The 16,797-nt window shown below is 42.5% G+C and overlaps 1 protein-coding gene across 1 annotated transcript in view; it reads left to right on the top strand.

Moving 5' to 3' along the window:
• The first annotated feature begins 6,218 nt into the window (after nt 1-6,218).
• TRPM7 (transient receptor potential cation channel subfamily M member 7) overlaps nt 6,219-16,797 on the top strand; it is a 51,015-nt gene continuing 40,436 nt past the window's right edge. The window contains exon 1 of the mRNA XM_066559179.1: nt 6,219-6,298. Coding sequence (XP_066415276.1) covers nt 6,296-6,298 — 3 coding nt within the window. The 5' untranslated portion in view covers nt 6,219-6,295. The remainder of the gene's footprint in view (nt 6,299-16,797) is intronic.

A 16,797-nucleotide genomic window follows, 5' to 3' on the forward strand; every position in this document is an offset into this window, starting at 1 on the left:
CAAATAGCTGAGAATAGGTTTTTGCTTGCAGCTCAAAGACCTTTTAGCCAAGAAGGTGCTTAGATCAAAGAGCTTTCAGCTTTTTTTTAGGGGTGTGCTCATGGGTATTCTGCTGTCTGGTTTCTGTGCTCTCTCCTTGCCCATGAACATAGGACCTCCTTTATTTCCTCTTTTCTATTTGGAGCAGTACCAGCATGATTTGAAGTGACTTTGCACATAATCTTGGACAATAATATGTTCCTCTGTTCCAGTGTGGAGACCATTAATGAGGAGGTTTGATCTTATTGACTCTGTGGAAACAAACACGGCCACCGTGCCCACCAGCTCAAGCCACCAGTAACAGGAACTTAAAACAAGCTCATCTTTTGCATGTGATGGTCCCACTGATTTTCTGGGGTTCCATTAATGGTGGCGTAACTGCCAGGCTTAGATTTGGAAACAAAAAAAGTAAGGGGTTTTGCAGTTTCATCAGGCTGAAATGTGTTCATGCTGGTTCTCCCCATATTTTGTGAAAAGGCTGTCGGAATTTGTGAACTTGGGTAAAGTAAATTTAAGTAAATTTACATTATAGTAACAATGGCACCAAGAGCAAATGCATGCCCACTGGTACTTCTTCCTCTAAGAAATGGAGGAGCAAGCTTCTGCAGGACAAAGTGACATTTTTGTCATGGTCACTATCTCGTAAGAATTTCAAATTGTACAATTAAGACCTGTCCCATATAGAGTCACCTAAAATTTTATGTTTTGACTATGGGTTACCTATCCTTGGATTTTAAAAAAACCCAAAACATCAAGAAGCAGAGCTCTGTAAACCTTCTCTTTTTGCATTGGTAAAATTCAGGTACCTTCAGCTGCTGTTGCTTTCCCTGCTGGTTCAAGCAGCACAGTCCTGAAAGGAGATGCTGCACCTCTGTGTCTTGCACCTAGATCATCTCTGTGCAAAGGCCACCTCACTGCTGACCATCTGCTCAGCTGCCAACAAATGAAAACACCAGAATTTACAGGCTCAAAGATTGCAGCAGAAACAATTTTCACAGGGAAGCTTTTCTAAAAAGCTAAAGGGAGGAGAAGGTTCAGAAGGAATGAAACTGAGATAAAGTCATTTTAGTTATATTTTTAAAGGCAGGCAGTGATAAAATCTTGCAAAGGGTCACCATTATGTTGTAAATGCACCCATACAGTTCCTGGCAGCTACTGATTTTACACATCTAAATAGAGATGTGTGGAGGCACACCCTTGGCAGTTTTGTGCAAGGCTGTGGCCTATGTTGGTTAAGCTCTCACTGTTTTCTGAGCAGGAAGTAACATATCATATTCCCAAATACAGGATATGCTTACATTCTACTTTAGATGATGGGTTGGGTAATGTATCTCTTTTTGTGCACTCATGGAGCATGGAAAAGAACATTCTGAATTGCCTGTGCTCAATAACCTCATTAACTTGATATCCCTTGCTATTACTATGGAATATCTTTAATGCAGATTTTTAAACTGAAAACCCACACTCCCTGTTGCCTAATTTGGATGTGAGGAGTCCTGGCACAAAGTCGAACTGGAGTTACTGGTTTTGCACTCTGAGCTCGATGTGTTTGGTCATCGAGCCCTTTGTGCTGCCATCAGAAAGCAGAAATCAAAAAGTGACCCTGATTTCTGGGGATTTGCCATTTCCAGCAAAGCACCCAACAACTGAGAAGCCTCAGGTGCCATTCCCTGCATCTGTGTTCCCAAGTCAGTGGGTGACTTTGCCTTATGCTCTGGCCCTTAGTTAACACTTAAATGCAGTTGTTAGAGAGGAGCTGAACTGCACTGGTGGCCTTCAGGTGATAGCAGATCAGCTCTCTTATCTCCAAAGTCATGCCCCCCTGTCTGGGGCTGTGTGGTGCAGAGATGCCAATGTTTAAAGATTTTAACACCTGAGTAGTTTTGTTATTTGAATTTAAAGACATCCATTGTCTGTGAGATTGGAGTCTGAATCAGTCACAGGGGAGAATTTGTTTAATGACTGTTAAATATGCGAAATTAACTTTTTGTACATTATTCTCCTGGTGTATCTTGAATTTACCTTGGATTTTATGACCTATTTCTATATGCTTGTTTCTTTTGAGGGAGCACATCTCAGCTGTTGAAGCTAACACATTGCTTAGCCTAACTACTTTTTGCCTTTAAGGAACCTTAATATAATGCAAAAAGATTACTAAAACTTTGGGACCTCTTCAGAAGATGCATGACTCTGAGGTGTACCACAACCAAAGTAACCAAAATTACTAAGCATTTAAAAACTGTGAAGTTACGGATTTTCTAAGTTTTACTTTCCCTAGTTTCAATGGCAAGAAGCCTCCTCCTAGCTGTTTTTACTTCATCCCATTCTGAAACATTATATTTTGAATTGTTGCCAAGTTATGTGATTGTAATGTTATTTGGTATATTGTATACAAGGTATTGGACAAATGTTGTCAAAAAAAATCAGCAATATCAGCACTAGAAAATCTTCCACAAATAATGGAGAGGACTTACAGATCCCATTAATCCGTGTCATTGTATGTTTTTTGCTTTACCTGACAAATTCTAAACTTTGATGTGGGGAAAAAAAAGCTATCTTCAGTTTTTAGGAGTAGCAGTCTGAATGTAAACTGCTGAGTTACCACTACAGCTGTAGCTGGAGAAATTATTTACCTGGGTAAATCAGAAAAGGACAAACCTGTGGCCAAAGAAAAAAATAAGGCATTTGGGAGACTTCATCACTCTTCCAAAAACATGAAAAATGAATAAAAAAACCCTCTTTTCTGTCACAGATTACTTCACTGTGGGACAAAAATGTTTTCTACAGAGAATCTGTTTGGCTTTGAGTGGGACATTAACTAGATCTCCTTATCAGTGAGCATTTGAAACTTATTTAACTGCTTGAACTCTAGCACTTATTTTGAACAACTGCAGAGCACCAGCACATCTGGTAAAACTTTTTATAGTGTCAAACAAACAAAATCAAAACCAGGTCACTTTCATTTAATGGTAATTAATTTAGTTTCCCATCAATTGGAATGCTGTGGTTTTTTTTCCCTAAGCATGAGTCAGTGTTTAATCCATGTGAGGATGAGCAATCAAAGAGCAGCATCCTGGCTACTGGGCATTGCAATATTGAGATAAGAGCTTCCTAAGAAAGGTTTCTTATCCTTTAGCACTTACATTGAAATCGAGTTACAGTTGGTTTGATGGGATGTAAAACCTATTGGGGTTGACATCACAAATTTTACTAGGTCTAGTGATGATTACCCCATAAATGTGTCAAGGACAGACTGATAGCTTGATTTGAGATATAAAAATAAGATATGGGAACCACATAACAAAAGTTTTTTTAAAAACCAGTTATATTCAATCTGAGATAGCAGAAGCTTGCTTCAGGTTAATGGTCCTTAAATGCCATAAGGTATAAAATAATACTTCATTATTTCCTTGTTGTTCACAGCTGACAGGTGTTGATTTGGAAGGAGACAGGAATTTTGAGTTGACTTTTGGTGTGAATGAAAGGTAACACTTAGAATGACAAGTAGCAAATACAAGATTTAACATCTGAATGCACAAGAATTCCCCTTTTGGATGACTGACTGCTAGTTTAGGGTCAAATCATGCCATGTTCTGCACAGGCTGATGGAGGTAGTAAGAGGATATGAGGTGACTGTGCCTCAGTGCCAGGTCACAGGGATGTGTGTCACTGCTGCTGTGTCCTTGCCTCCACAGCACTGAAGGCTCATGCTCCCCCAGACAGCACGAGGCAGAGAGGATGTGGATGACTCATTTTCCTTTCATTTTCATCCCAAGCTGTTCCTGAAACAATGTGCTCTTTCCAGCTAAATTTATCACAGCTGAACTCTGAAACAGTTTGATGTTGATCTCAGTTTTGCAGGATCAACAGGAAAACAAGGCATGGAAATTCCTCACCTTACACACATTCTCCTAAACTAATAGCTTGTACCAGAGAAGACTCATGCCTAGGTTGGCCTTCACCTACTTTTTCCTAATTTCCTTGCTTCTTCTAGCTCTTGGATTTACAAATATGAAACTTAGAGGCCAACATGATAACCATGAGAATCAAGTCAGTGTAGCCCAAGTATTGCTGTGAGATGAGGTGAAGAGTCTAGTCATAAAAGAACTGACTCATTCATCTAATGTGGGATGTGAGCTTCAGATCAATTAATTAGAAGGGGAAAAAGAGGGAGAGAGGAAGAAGGAATGAGGTGATTTCTCATAAATGCTTTATGGTATCAACAGAAAAATTCAAAAATCCCCCATTTTCTCTACTTTGGAAGATTCTTGAACCATTTCCAAAAAAATTCTACTGGGCTTCCACTGCTCCTTCTGTTCCTGCTCTCTAAGCCAAAAACTAGCACATGGGAATCTGGGCAGGAGCAAGTAGCAGCAGGCTTGGGAATTCTACACAGTAAGAGTGAATTGACCCTCTTTGTTGTGTGATCTTGTACTAAGAACAGTTTTTCCTGGAAAAGCCTAATTTTCCATTTCTATGGAAATTGAGAGTCCTAAGAGCCTAATTTTCATATCTATGTAAGATAGCAGGAATTCTTCTGAAGTTAACTTAAAACAAGCATTAGGAGCTCCCCTGCAGCTGAGGAACTCCCTGCAACACCCTAATTATTCGAGCTGGGTGCCTCAGCTGCTGGGTCTTCCCAAATTTGCACCTATTGTCCGCAGGGAAGGTGTTCTGTCACCAGAATTTACAACTGGACTTGCCCTGCTAAATGGCTGTAAAAGCAAGAATGTTTTGTTTCTTGTTAGCTAGAGTTGTGTTAAAAAAAAAAAAGGCAAGGAAAAAAAGGCAAGGGAAAAAAGGCAAAAGTGGCTGCTGCAAATTAATGTTGGGTTGGGTTTGATTTTTGATCGTGCCTGTCTGGTCATTAGAGTGGAGTCTGTTACCCTGTGATGCACAAGCCCAGGGTCCCGGTGTGAGCACACGTCAGCTCAGCCCAACGCTAATGCTGGCATTTTGCAGCAAGGGGAGAGAGATAACTCACAACAGCTGACAAATGATCAAACCTGACTATGAAAAACCAAAGGCTTTAAATTACTTTGAATGCTTGCATTCAGTTTATATACAATTCCTGCTCTTGTATGGTCATGGTATTTCAGAAAGAGATGAGAGATTTTTGTAGGATCTCTTAATTTTTTTAATTTATGGGACACAAATAATTTAAGACAAACCCAATTTCTCACTCTTCCCTTACAAATGCTTTTAGAGGTTGTTGCAAAAGCTGTATAATGACATATATAGTAGAAATTATTGTATGAGGTTTTTCATTTGTGGTACTGATTCTCCAAGTTTGCAGATTGCATACAGGGACAAAGAAGACAAGGTTCCTCCCCTGAGCACTTCCTAATCTAAACTGGAAACTGAATTGACTGAAGTGGAAGAAATGCATCCTCCTTTTTCCTTCCAAAACGGAATTTCCTCCAGTTTGGCTCAAGCCTGTTAGAAGATGCCTCCGACGCGGAGCTAATGGCGGCAGTGCCATGTGCGAGCAGGGCTGGCAAGAAAAGCGTGAACTAACGTGAGCTGAGGCTGCTCGCTGCCCTGCGGCTCTGACAGGAGCAAGGCCGGGTCCCCTCAGGGGGCAGAGCCCACGGGATGGAGCCGGGCCGAGGTGTCCGGTCCTGCCGGCTCCGCGCCCTCAGGGACGCGCATGGCAGCCCCACGCGAGAGGAGCCGCTGCCTCAGCGGAGCTGCGGGGGCCCTCTCCGAGCCGCGCCTCCCCAGCCAGCCGGGTTTCTCTCTCGGAAGCTCCATTTTTAACATCTCCGCCTTCACCTCACCGGCAGCACGGCCGCCTGCCAGCCCGCAGCCGCTGACGCCTTCTCTGGATATCCCGGGACCCCGCTCGGGGCTCAGCGGTGCCGTGGAGAGGCCGAGACACCCCCGAGCGGGCAGCACCGCCCCGCCAGCCCCCTCCTCCTGCCGGGGGCGGTGCGCGCTGACGCGGCAGCGCCGCGGCTCCTCCGCCGGCCGAGTCGCACAATTATGAGAAAGAGGCGCCGGGCCGAGACCGCCGCCAGCCCCGAGTCCCGGTGCGGAGCCGAACCAGCGCTGTCCTCCGCGTCCCGCGCCTCCCTTCGTCCCCGGAGCGTCGTCCTTGCCCGGCCGCTCCCCACCCAGCCCTCCGCTGCCGCCGAGCCCAGCCCCGATAGATGGAGACAGGCCCCGCCACCGCCGACGCCGAACCACGAGCAGGAGCTGCCCGGCGGGAGGAGAACCAGAGTCGGCGCCGAGACCCAGCCCGGCCCTGAGGAGAATGGTGAGAGCCGCGGGGGTGCCGGGGCGGCGGGGCCGGGCGCGCCCGGCGGGGAGGGGGCAGGGACGGGGCCGCCGGATCAGACCTGTCCCTGCCGGCTGCTGCGGGTCCCGGCCGCCCCGAGCCGCCGGGGCCGCCTCCCGCCGCCGCCGCACTGCCCGGGCCGGAGGGGACGCTCGGGCTCCGCGCTGCCGGGCCCCGCTGCTCTCCCGCCCGCGGGCCCGGAGCTGCCGGCCGGGAATGCCCCGCGCCGCCGGGCGAGGCTCCCGCCGCCGCCGCCCTCCTCGCGCGGTGCCCGGGGCAGCCGCGCTCCCGCCGCCGCTCCCGCGCACCCTCCGCGCCCCGAGCGACGCCGGGACCGCGGCGGAGGCACCGCACGGCTTAGAAACGAGAGCTCCCCGTTAGTGCTGCCTCGTTCGCTGCGGTGCTCTGGTCTGAAACCGGAATTCGCCCGGTGTATTCTCGGGGCTGCAGCAGTCCTTCCCTTCTGATCTTTACACCTATTTCATTTTTGCAGTTTCAACATGTTATGCATAAGGGAGCACAGATATACTTAGAGATGTATGAGTGTCTGCAAAGAAAACAATTTCAAATCCAGCTCTGTATTCTGGCTGTTAAACGGTTGTTCATCCCTATAAGTTTATTCCTTAATATTTAAAGAATTTAGGGTGGCTTATCGCATCAAGTGCTTTCAAGTAATTTTGAAAATATAAGCGTAAAGTCAAAATATATAGATTTCTACAGTTGGCTTGAACTTCTAGTAAGATGCTTTGTTTCATTTTAAATAAAGGTATTTTATTTCATAGTGTTTTCTTAGAAACCATGGGAATTCGTGCCCATGAATCTTCCATTTCTGAGTATATCTGTGAACTGTGTGGAAATGTGGGTTGTGTTCTTCTAGAAACTGCAAATCCAGCACTCCTCTAGGAAGAAGCTGCAAATGCAACCCTCCATTCTGACTTAAAAGAGTGCTTGGCATCTGCCACTTGCGTGGTACTTGCTCTTCTCACCTAAAGTGGTTTGGTGTTGGGTTTAGTTTTGAGGAGTGGAGGATTTGCGTTCTTTTATTTCATTTTTTAAATTTAGCTCTGGTGGGTGTTTTTTTTGGTGCTGACATAGCCTAGAAATGTACAGATTGATTTTGACCATCATGGTTCTGTAAATTTGAGGCTCAGCAGCCTTTCTGGCAATGTAGTGTGTTTGCAGGGTTTAATATTTGCTGTGTGTTTACCAAATGTTTTGAAACCTCTGTTAAACAGGTGTTTTGGTTGAGATGAATATAGGACATTTTATGCAAGCTCATTTTGCTAAAAATTTCCCTGCTGCTCCATGACTATTTAGCAACTTTGAATAATTGCTGGATGGCGTCCAACATTAAATCAGGAATTATTATAAGGAATGAGTCGTTCAATGTGGCAATTCCAGCTGTTCAGTCTTTAAAAAATGTGTCTGTGTGGATGAGATAAATGTCTGCTAGATCATCCTTCATACCTTCTGGTAGGAGGCCATTCTTGACTTTGCTATTTCAAGGCAGGAGGGGGGAACCTTTGTGCATGTGGAGCTATTTAGGCTGAGTTTGGACTGTTTGTACCTTAGTTTCCTGATGTTGTACTTTGATACTTTTTTGCTTGCTTGAGCTCAGCGGTGGAAGGGTAATGTTCACTTGTCATACAAAGGCACCTTGAAACATCACCTTGCATTTGACAGTTATCTCACACTATCTGTATCAGATCATCTGTCTCCCCACGTGGATTATCTTGGAGAGAGTTGCTCCATTGTGTTTTAAACTTTCATTTATTTTCTTGTCCCTTGAGGCTCTGCCTAACTAGTCTTGCTGCATTACCATTTTGTCTTACCACATCAGCCCAGCTTTCTCTGCTCTGCTGGTGATAGACAGCAGCATCTAAAGTCCTCTCTTTTTCTCATCCTTATCTTTGCCACTTGCTGTGCTTCCCTTTCCTGGAAACTTTGGACCAACACCCAAATTTTTCATGCCTCTCTTTCATGGCCCATTCATGAGGTGCATTTCTGTTAACCATTCAATCCTTGTGGACAGTCATGACAGATGAACTTTTTCTAAATAGAAAAATATTGTTCTGAACTTCAGTAACTGACTCTGGCACAATAGAGTTTGGCTCTACTGGTTTGCTCTTTGACACCAGAAATGTTGCAAATAAATCTCTAAGAGGACTTGTCAAAAATTGTGTGTGAAGAGAGATGCTTGATAGAATCTTGCAGTCTTGAAAGGCTTCACAGTGGATTTCTATATTGTAAGGCTTTGAAATACCAAGACAATATGAAATGATACTTCTCATGCCAAAATATTTAACCTGAAAAACGTCTTTGTCTTTTTTTTTTTTAGCTGATATTTATTTCTTTTGGAATTTCAAGTCTCATTCGGCAACGTCTCTGTTGGCTGTGATATTTACATGCCCTGTTTATTTCATGAAACTGTGATATTTACATGTCCTGTTTATTTCCTGAAACAAGCAACATTAGTTCTGTTTCTTTTCCTCACTCTTTTTAAGGGCAGACTGACAGTAAAATCAGTGTGTGTGTTTTTCAGAATAGAGATTTTGGTTTTGGGGTGATGTTTCTTGTGTCTGTGAGTAATTCTGTCTTGGTGCATTTTACCTTCAATGGTTGAAATTTCAGCAGCTGACTTTTCATCAGGTAAATTACTGATTAATCTCATTGTTGTATTTGGATAAGATACTTGCATAATTATTAAAGCTATGTCACTTTTTACCTCCAATACTGACAAATAGCTGTGGCCCCTGACAAGTGAGTCTGTGCTTCATTGGTTCTACAAAAGATAGTCTACTTGACCTGTGGTAAACTTGAACTTTTGTTGCACACTTTCTTTGTATTCTCTGGCCTGAAGCCCTCTTTCCTCTATTGTAGTTTCTGCAGTCTTATTATTGTCTTTTTTTTTAAATTTAATCCCTTTGTTTTCCTCACATAATGAGAACATAGAGGTGATGGTGTCATATATCGTGATACAGCCAGTACTGAAAGTGGTCTGTCTAACCTTTGGTTTCTGTTATTTTTATTATGGGAAGCTTGGCTTTTCTTATGCTTAAATTGTAGGTGTTTTTGTGTTTTAAGTAATAGAAAACTAATCTAACAAAAGAACAGAAAAAGTAAACTCCCAAAACCTTAGTGTTGGCCAGCTTTGCTCCCCATCCTGGCTCAGCACAGGATTAGCTGGGCATCCCTGCTGCTGTGCAGGAGGGCAGGGAGGATGTGCAGGTGGTTATTTGTCTTTTGGTAGCAGCCAGTCATTAAGCAGCTGCACCTTAACTGGGTGGGACCACAGCCCTGAGCAGCAGTGGGGGTTGAGGAGCAGTCTCCATCACAGCTGTTCCACTGATGAAGGAGTGCTGGCTTTCTTGAGCGCTGGTGAGTTTCTTTCAGTCTTTACACCTATATTTTGCTTAGCATGTAGAATGTGAGCCTTTCTTTAACTGAGCCACTTTCTTTAACTGCCAGGTGTGCTGGACCCACAGAACAACCTGAGTTTGTTTCTTTCCCCAGCTGTTATAATTTTTGCACAGAAGAAGGGGCCACACAGGTTGTCTAATTGCTGCTAGGTGAGCAGAGGACAGTTTTTACTCCTGTGTTCTTTCCAAGGAGGAGAAGCCAGTGAATTTCTGATGTGATAATGAAATGCAAAAAAAATCCAAGAGGGAAACTGTATATGTCTTCTTTTTCCCTTCCCAAAATTGGGTGAAAAGTGTCCTGAACATATGGGGGGGAATACAGGGAGTAAAATAACTGTATTGCTAATAGTGGTGCTGGTAGTTCTGAAAACTGCTTTATGAAAGGGCAGAATATTTAGCTGTGGCAGGTGGTTTGACAGCATATGGTATAAGGATATTGCAGGATTAGTCTGTAAGATAGATGTGGTTAATTGCCAAGGAGAACTTAAAGTATGGTACCAAACCAACAGCACCTTAAAACTTGGTTTATAAGTTGTGCAGTTTTGCCCTTTAACTAAATCAAAGTTTAAATTCTACTGAAATTGTAGGTTTGGATTGAATCTAATTTATGGGGATTTCTGTGTTTCTTAAAAAAAATCCCAAGAGTTTCATCACAGTTAGTTTATTTAATCTTTATATTATTAAGAGCAGTATACGTTTTTTTTTTTCCTGAAGATTTATACAAACTCATTCTAGCTTGAGCATTTTGTCACATTTTCTGAAATGTTTGAACACTGTGTGTATTGCAAATGTGCAATTGCTGAGTTAATGTATGTCAACCCATCTTTGTTTCATTTGTTCTCAGCTCAAAGAGGATGGAGTAAGATTTCTCTGATGGCATGTCTGTTGATTTTTCTACGGCTGCAAAATCAGAATTGTAGAGGCTGATTCAGTAATCAAGTTAGTACTCTGCTGCATGTAGTTGGACAACTGATGTTTTTAGGTCATCCAACTTCAGAAACAGCTATGGTAAACCCTCTGTGAAGCTTTAATGGGACTTCAGCCTGTCTGTGGAGAGCCCTAATTTACATCAAATACAGTCCAACACCGAGTGCTTATTTTGTTTAAATGGAAATCACGTGTTTTGCAAAGGGCATGCACCAGGCCAGTACACAGTTTCTATGAGTGTAGTTGTGTGCTTATAGTTTTTGAAAGCTATGCACATGTGAGTCTTCCCAGTGTCTACACTTACTGATAGGAATTTACTAGCAATTTACTAGCTCCTCTTTGACTCCCAGTGCTATTGGACTCTGCCTTTAATTGTTTACTGCTAAACTGAGCAGATGTAAAAAAAAAAAAAAAAAAAAAAAAAAAAAAAAAAAGAAAGAAGTTGTAGTTTTGAGAATTGGCATATTGGGATGAAGTTCTGGTTTGCTGATTTTAATTTTTTGGTTTGATTTTTTACTGACAACCTTTTGGGTGATTAATGAAGTATATTTTTGTTGTGTTACACTAAATCATTCTTGCTTGAGAATACTTTCTCAGTTACAACTGTAAATGAGTTTAATCTAGGTGTTCAGCCTTTCACCATAACTCTGTAATCCTCAAAGCCTGGGAAAGTGTCTGTTACAGCTCAGTCAGTGGTAGCACAATGGTTTTTGTAATTGAATCCCAGCTTTTGTTCCCTGCTTTGTTCCCACTTACCTCTACTCATTTTCTTTACCTTATCTACTTGATTCTTGTCACCTCTGCTCAGAATTTTCACTTTGTAGTCCTAGTCCCCTGACTTATGATGTGTTGAATTTTGCAAGGTATCCCTGGCTGATGGTCTTACCCAAATGTCTGCTAATTTTTTCTCTAATGCTGCAATTTTTGTGAGATGTGAACTTGAAAAACTTGGCTCTAAAAGTTTAAGTATAATAAATCTACATTTATGCCTTCTGCAAATGGTTTTCCAGATGCTTTGTTAAGAAAACTTAATTTCACAAGACTTATTGCTTAAAAATTTCTAGAGTTGGGCTCTCCTAGAGCTAGTGTTATTTAGCAGCCCAGTCCTTCCCACTCTTACTCATTTTATTGACAATATATTTTCTGGCTGACCTGGAGTGCTTGAGATGTGTTGGAGGGTAATTACCTCAGGGTAAGGGTTGCTGTTCAAGCCCTTTGCTAGCTGTTCCTATATATGCCAAAGCTCTTCTTAAAGGTGTGTTGTAATCCAGTCAAAACTCCTCTAACACCTGGCTGTGTCCCTTTCACCTGTCCCTTTGTGCTTCCTTGTGCTCAGTCACTGGGGATCTGAATTGAATAAACTTCCCATCACCTCCTTTCCTTTTTTTTTTTTTTTTTTTTTTTTTTTTTTTTTTTTTTTTTTTGTGGATTATTTTGTTGGTCATTTCCCTGAACCAGCTTCCATGTGACTGCATAAATGCTGGTGCTGGTATGAGATAGGTTGGGATCATGTGCAGAGGCTTAGGAAAATGGGATTGTGGCACCCCAGGCTTGACAGGAGCTGTGAAGCTGGATTGAAGCTTGCTCCAAGGTGCCTGAGATTTGGTTTGTGCTACTGCATTAGGGAGTGTTCAGTTACTCTGTGCATCACCCACGGCACATGGATGTTTTCTGGGTCTGTGTCTTGTGCACAGGCATGGATGGAGCTGTACCAACACAAGTCAGGTTCCATGGCCTCTTCAAAGTATGAACCAAATTGCTTTGTAGCCTTGTCTAGTTGTACTGCAAGCACTTGGTGGCTATTCTTGAGTACTCCTGTATCTAAATCATTGTTCACAGAGGATGTTTTTCTTGACCTGCTTTTCTGAATGTGTGCTAACAGATTCAAGATCACTTGTTTTTACCAGATGTGCTGTGTTTCAGTCTGTCTCTGAACTGAGCTGCACCAAGATGAGTTTGATCCCTCCCATCAGGTTTTTTCTGTTGGCGAATGATTTACTGCTGGTAACTTGTCTCGTGTAACAGAATATTGCTGGATTTTTTTTCAATGTTCTTAGCATGCAGCATATTTGCTTTTTAGTGCTATTCCCATTCTTGTTTGACTTTCTTAGGAAGCTGAACCTGTTTCTTTCAGTTAGGAGAAACCAAAGCTGCGTTTTACTGATGTATGTGCCAGAGCTCAGCACAGCAGCCATGTGGACAGGTTCAAAGACAGTCATGGTGCTGTACAACATTATTAAAATTGCATGTAGATTGGCTTTGTGTGTGAGTGTAATGCAGTATTCTAGATTGTGGCTAGAGCCACTCTGAAAAAGCTGTTTCCTTTCAAAGCCTGTCCCTGGTATTGCTGCAGGCCATACAAGTCTTTAGGCATAACTTCAGTCACCTGGATAGGTTAAATTATGCATGTGCTTAAGTGACACATGATTAGAGCCTAAAAATACCAGTTGTGTAATTACAGAACTGTTAATCAACTTTCTCTTCAATTATAAAAATCAGTTAATCTACACGAGTAGGTGCAGTTAATGATGTTTTAAATGTCAAACTCTTACCAGTTTCTCCTGTGTTCCCTGGCTGCATTATTGTCTGTAGTTTGCAGAATCCTGTTAAACAGAAAGTTTTATTAACTTCAGCTGTAGTTTATGAAGAAGATTAGAAGAGTGTATATGGCTGAAGGTGATCTTCTGGATGAAGAGTTTGAGAGATTGATCTTGGAGGAACTCCTGCTTGTGGTAGTAACCTTGCACTAGGGAAAGAGCAATAAATGACTGATACCTTAGCTGACAAATATCCCAGAGAGCTGTCTAGGAACGTGGCAGCATCTGGTGAGGAATGGCTCTGGCTGCAGAGCTGGTTGGAAGAGGCTCAGTCCCCCTGATTTCACAGGCTCCTCTTTGCTGACCCTGTTACTGCTGAAGGTCTTCCTGGTTTGCTGCCCTGGGGACAGCCCTGTGAGCCCTCACCTGGCCTCAGCCAGGGCCATGCACAGATGTGGAGGTTGGGATGGACTTTTACCTCTTAAACTGGCATCAACTGGCTTTGCAGCCAGAGGCACTGAAAAACAGAAATAGCCACTTAAATAACCTTCGCCCTTCTCATTTGTGCAACTTCAGAAATGCTCTTGATGAGGATTTATGCCCATGCCTCATTAAGCAATTGGTCTGTCTTAGTCTTGGTTTCTTTTATAAAAGTCCTATTTAGAAAAATGATTGTTTAATTTTCAGCTGTAGAAAACCCATGGTTTGTGTGCATGCAGTTTTCTGTATAAATTTTACTGCTCCGTGTGCAACTCCATGACTCTTCCCCATTAAATTCCCTGTAATTGTTTCAAATGCTTTAGTGAAACAATGTGGCCTTTTATGTTGCTTATGTAGGGAAAGAGGGCAGAAACCTCTCATCACCCTTGTCCTGGTTTGGGCTGCCAGCTTGAGTTACAGGTGAACCTTCTGTGGTGCTAAAGGCTGCTAACAAACAAATCATTGTGTGGATGTATCCTCTGGTTTGCCCCGTGTTTCCTGGCCCTCCAGAGAAATATTTGGTGCTGGTAACATCACAGCACTCTGCTGGACAGCACAATACAGTCAGCTTCAGGCAACTGTGCTTTCTTTCTGGTGGAGAAAAGGTGCAAGACCAAAGCTTTTCTGCCTTCAGAGAAATCCTGTTCTCAGGCTGTAGAAGGAGGTTTTCTGGTCACAGGCAATCTGCAGAATCCAGGTAGACTGTGCAGAGAGGGGGAGGATTATTCACAAGAGCTAATTAGGCAGTGAGTCCCCAGGCTTGCTCAGTGGAGACCAAGGGGGTTTCAGAGCAGCTCTTTTCTCTCTGCAAAGAGGATGTAGAAAAATTAGCACAACTGAGATAAGGTTAGTCATTTTGACTATCCTCTTGAGTGTCATTACTGGGTTTTTGGGGGTTTTCTGACAAATATAAAGATCTTGCATGTAGGACAGGAAAAATCTTTAGTAATTAATGTATTAGGAGTTGAATGTTAATTATACCATGAATTAGAACAAATCTTCAATGCCAGATGAGAATGGTGTTCTTAAAAACCGGGTATCTGCCCCTCCAAAATGTGACCTTAGGCAATATGTTCTTGCTTCATTGGCACCTCTCTGAGAAATAAAGAAATACAGTCTTAACTTCCTTTCCTTCCTGAATATCAGGATGTGTGTGCATTAAAAAAATAAATCTTTTTGTGTGATAGATCTGTAGTCTTTCCCTGTGTGCCTAGAGCCTGTGTGCTTTTGGGGATTATTTTGATGTACTTTGGCAATATGCTTAGATCAGCTCAGTTCATCTGCCACCCCAGTATCTTTCTGCTACCAAATGGGATGTCCTACTTCCCTTCTTCCCACCCTGATCATGGCTATGTGATTCTTTCTTGTTCTTTAGTTTTCTGTCCAGTTTACATCTAAATCTGTTAATTCTGATATTAAAGCTACCTACTTTTTTTTTTTTTTTCCCTGAGGGTAATTTGCTGGTTTAGGGAGCCCAATCAATTTCCCAGAGGGAGAGTGTACAACTGCAGGTGGGGAGAAGTAGCAGGAGAATGGATGGGAGGGCAGAGTAGGAATTTCCTCAGCTTGTCTTCTCTGACTGCACCCTCGCTTTATAATTTGAAGAATTGCATCTGTGAAAGCCAATATTTCTCCTGTGTTTCTTGGCTTTGCCAGGACCTCCACCTCCCTGCTGGTGTCTTTTGTTTCTCTAGAATGATTGTCTTCACTCTTCTCCCAGCAGGCCAGGGAGGAGCCTGTCCCAGGTATTAGTCCAGTACAGCTTGGACAGGCCTTTGTGCCACATACCACACAGCACTGGTGAGCTTTACTGGCATTTAGTATGCTGGAAGAAATTGCCATAAATAGAAAACATTTTCCATCTTAAATCGTGTTGTGGTCTGTCAATATTATTTAATTAGTTGTTTCCCCTACCCTGGGGAAAAAAAAAGACACAAAATTAAAAAAAAAACCCAACAAACCAACCAAAAAAAAAGAGGGTACTTTATTTCTAAAAATAATATATTTAGTTTCTGAGTAATTATTTAGACTTGTGGTATTTAACATAGAAGAGCCTCTGAAAGCATCAAAAGCTCAAACAACCCTCAAAAACAGGGTGGAATTTTTTAAAAGTGCTTAAATACACATTGTATATTATTTCAAACAGTAATTAGCTGCTTTCACGTTTCTCTAACAAATCCAGTTAAATTTCTTCTTTGCACTTCTCTAGTGTAGAAAACAGAAACTACTTGAATAGTTTCAGTGGGGAACTTTATCTGCTGACAAGTGTTTAGGTACATGGATGTCTCTCGAATGCTGTCAGGGTTCTTGTGCCCCGAGGTGGGGCTGCAGTCAGCACTGAGCAGCTGCAGGCTGAGCTGGCTGAGAGAGGGGAGCTGCTGCTTTGTCTTGACAGGAGTGCAAGTGTAATAACCGAATCCAATGGCTCTTTGTTATGAGCTGCATTTAAAAATGCTTAAGTCTTTGTAACTCAGCAGTAGGTGAGCTATAGCAAATTCTTGTTTTGGCTTGCTTTGATGCCAGCTCATCCTACCTTCTCCAGTCTGTTCTAATTGTTCAAGAAGTCTGATCACTCTAGAGCTGACCAAAACGTTTGCTTCCCCTACTGTGCCGAACAAATTCTGGCACAATGGTGTGCATGTGTGTACAGGCAGGGAGGATCCAAACTTCCAGATCGGTTTCAGCTGGGTCTTCGGTTGTGTGTTTGCAGATGGGTCTCTTTCCTAGTTTCAGTAGTTTTGATTATAACAATAAAGTTTGTTTTCACAGATATTGTGTCTAAACATAGGTTCTGTGAAATTTCATCATCCTTAGCAGTGGTCTGGTGCTGTCTCCTATGTCATGTGCCCTTCTCACTCATGCTGTTCAGAGAAATATTATTGATCTGCCATAATTAGTGTGGGCATAGACTTCCTTTTTTTTTTTTTAAATAGATGTTCGAAGAGTTGTCTGAGGCCAGCTATGTCAAAAATTCCTTAGTGATAACAAGTTTCCATTTCTCTAGTGAGTTAATAATAGCCTACTTAAGTCAGGAGGCACCAGAACCTTTGCTGTGATGATAGAGAAGTGTCTTTCTTTGTACAACATGAAAAATAAGTCAGATCTGTAAATTGAA

This window comes from Molothrus aeneus, chromosome 13 (genome assembly GCF_037042795.1).
Source record: "Molothrus aeneus isolate 106 chromosome 13, BPBGC_Maene_1.0, whole genome shotgun sequence".
Taxonomy (NCBI): Eukaryota; Metazoa; Chordata; class Aves; order Passeriformes; family Icteridae; genus Molothrus; species Molothrus aeneus.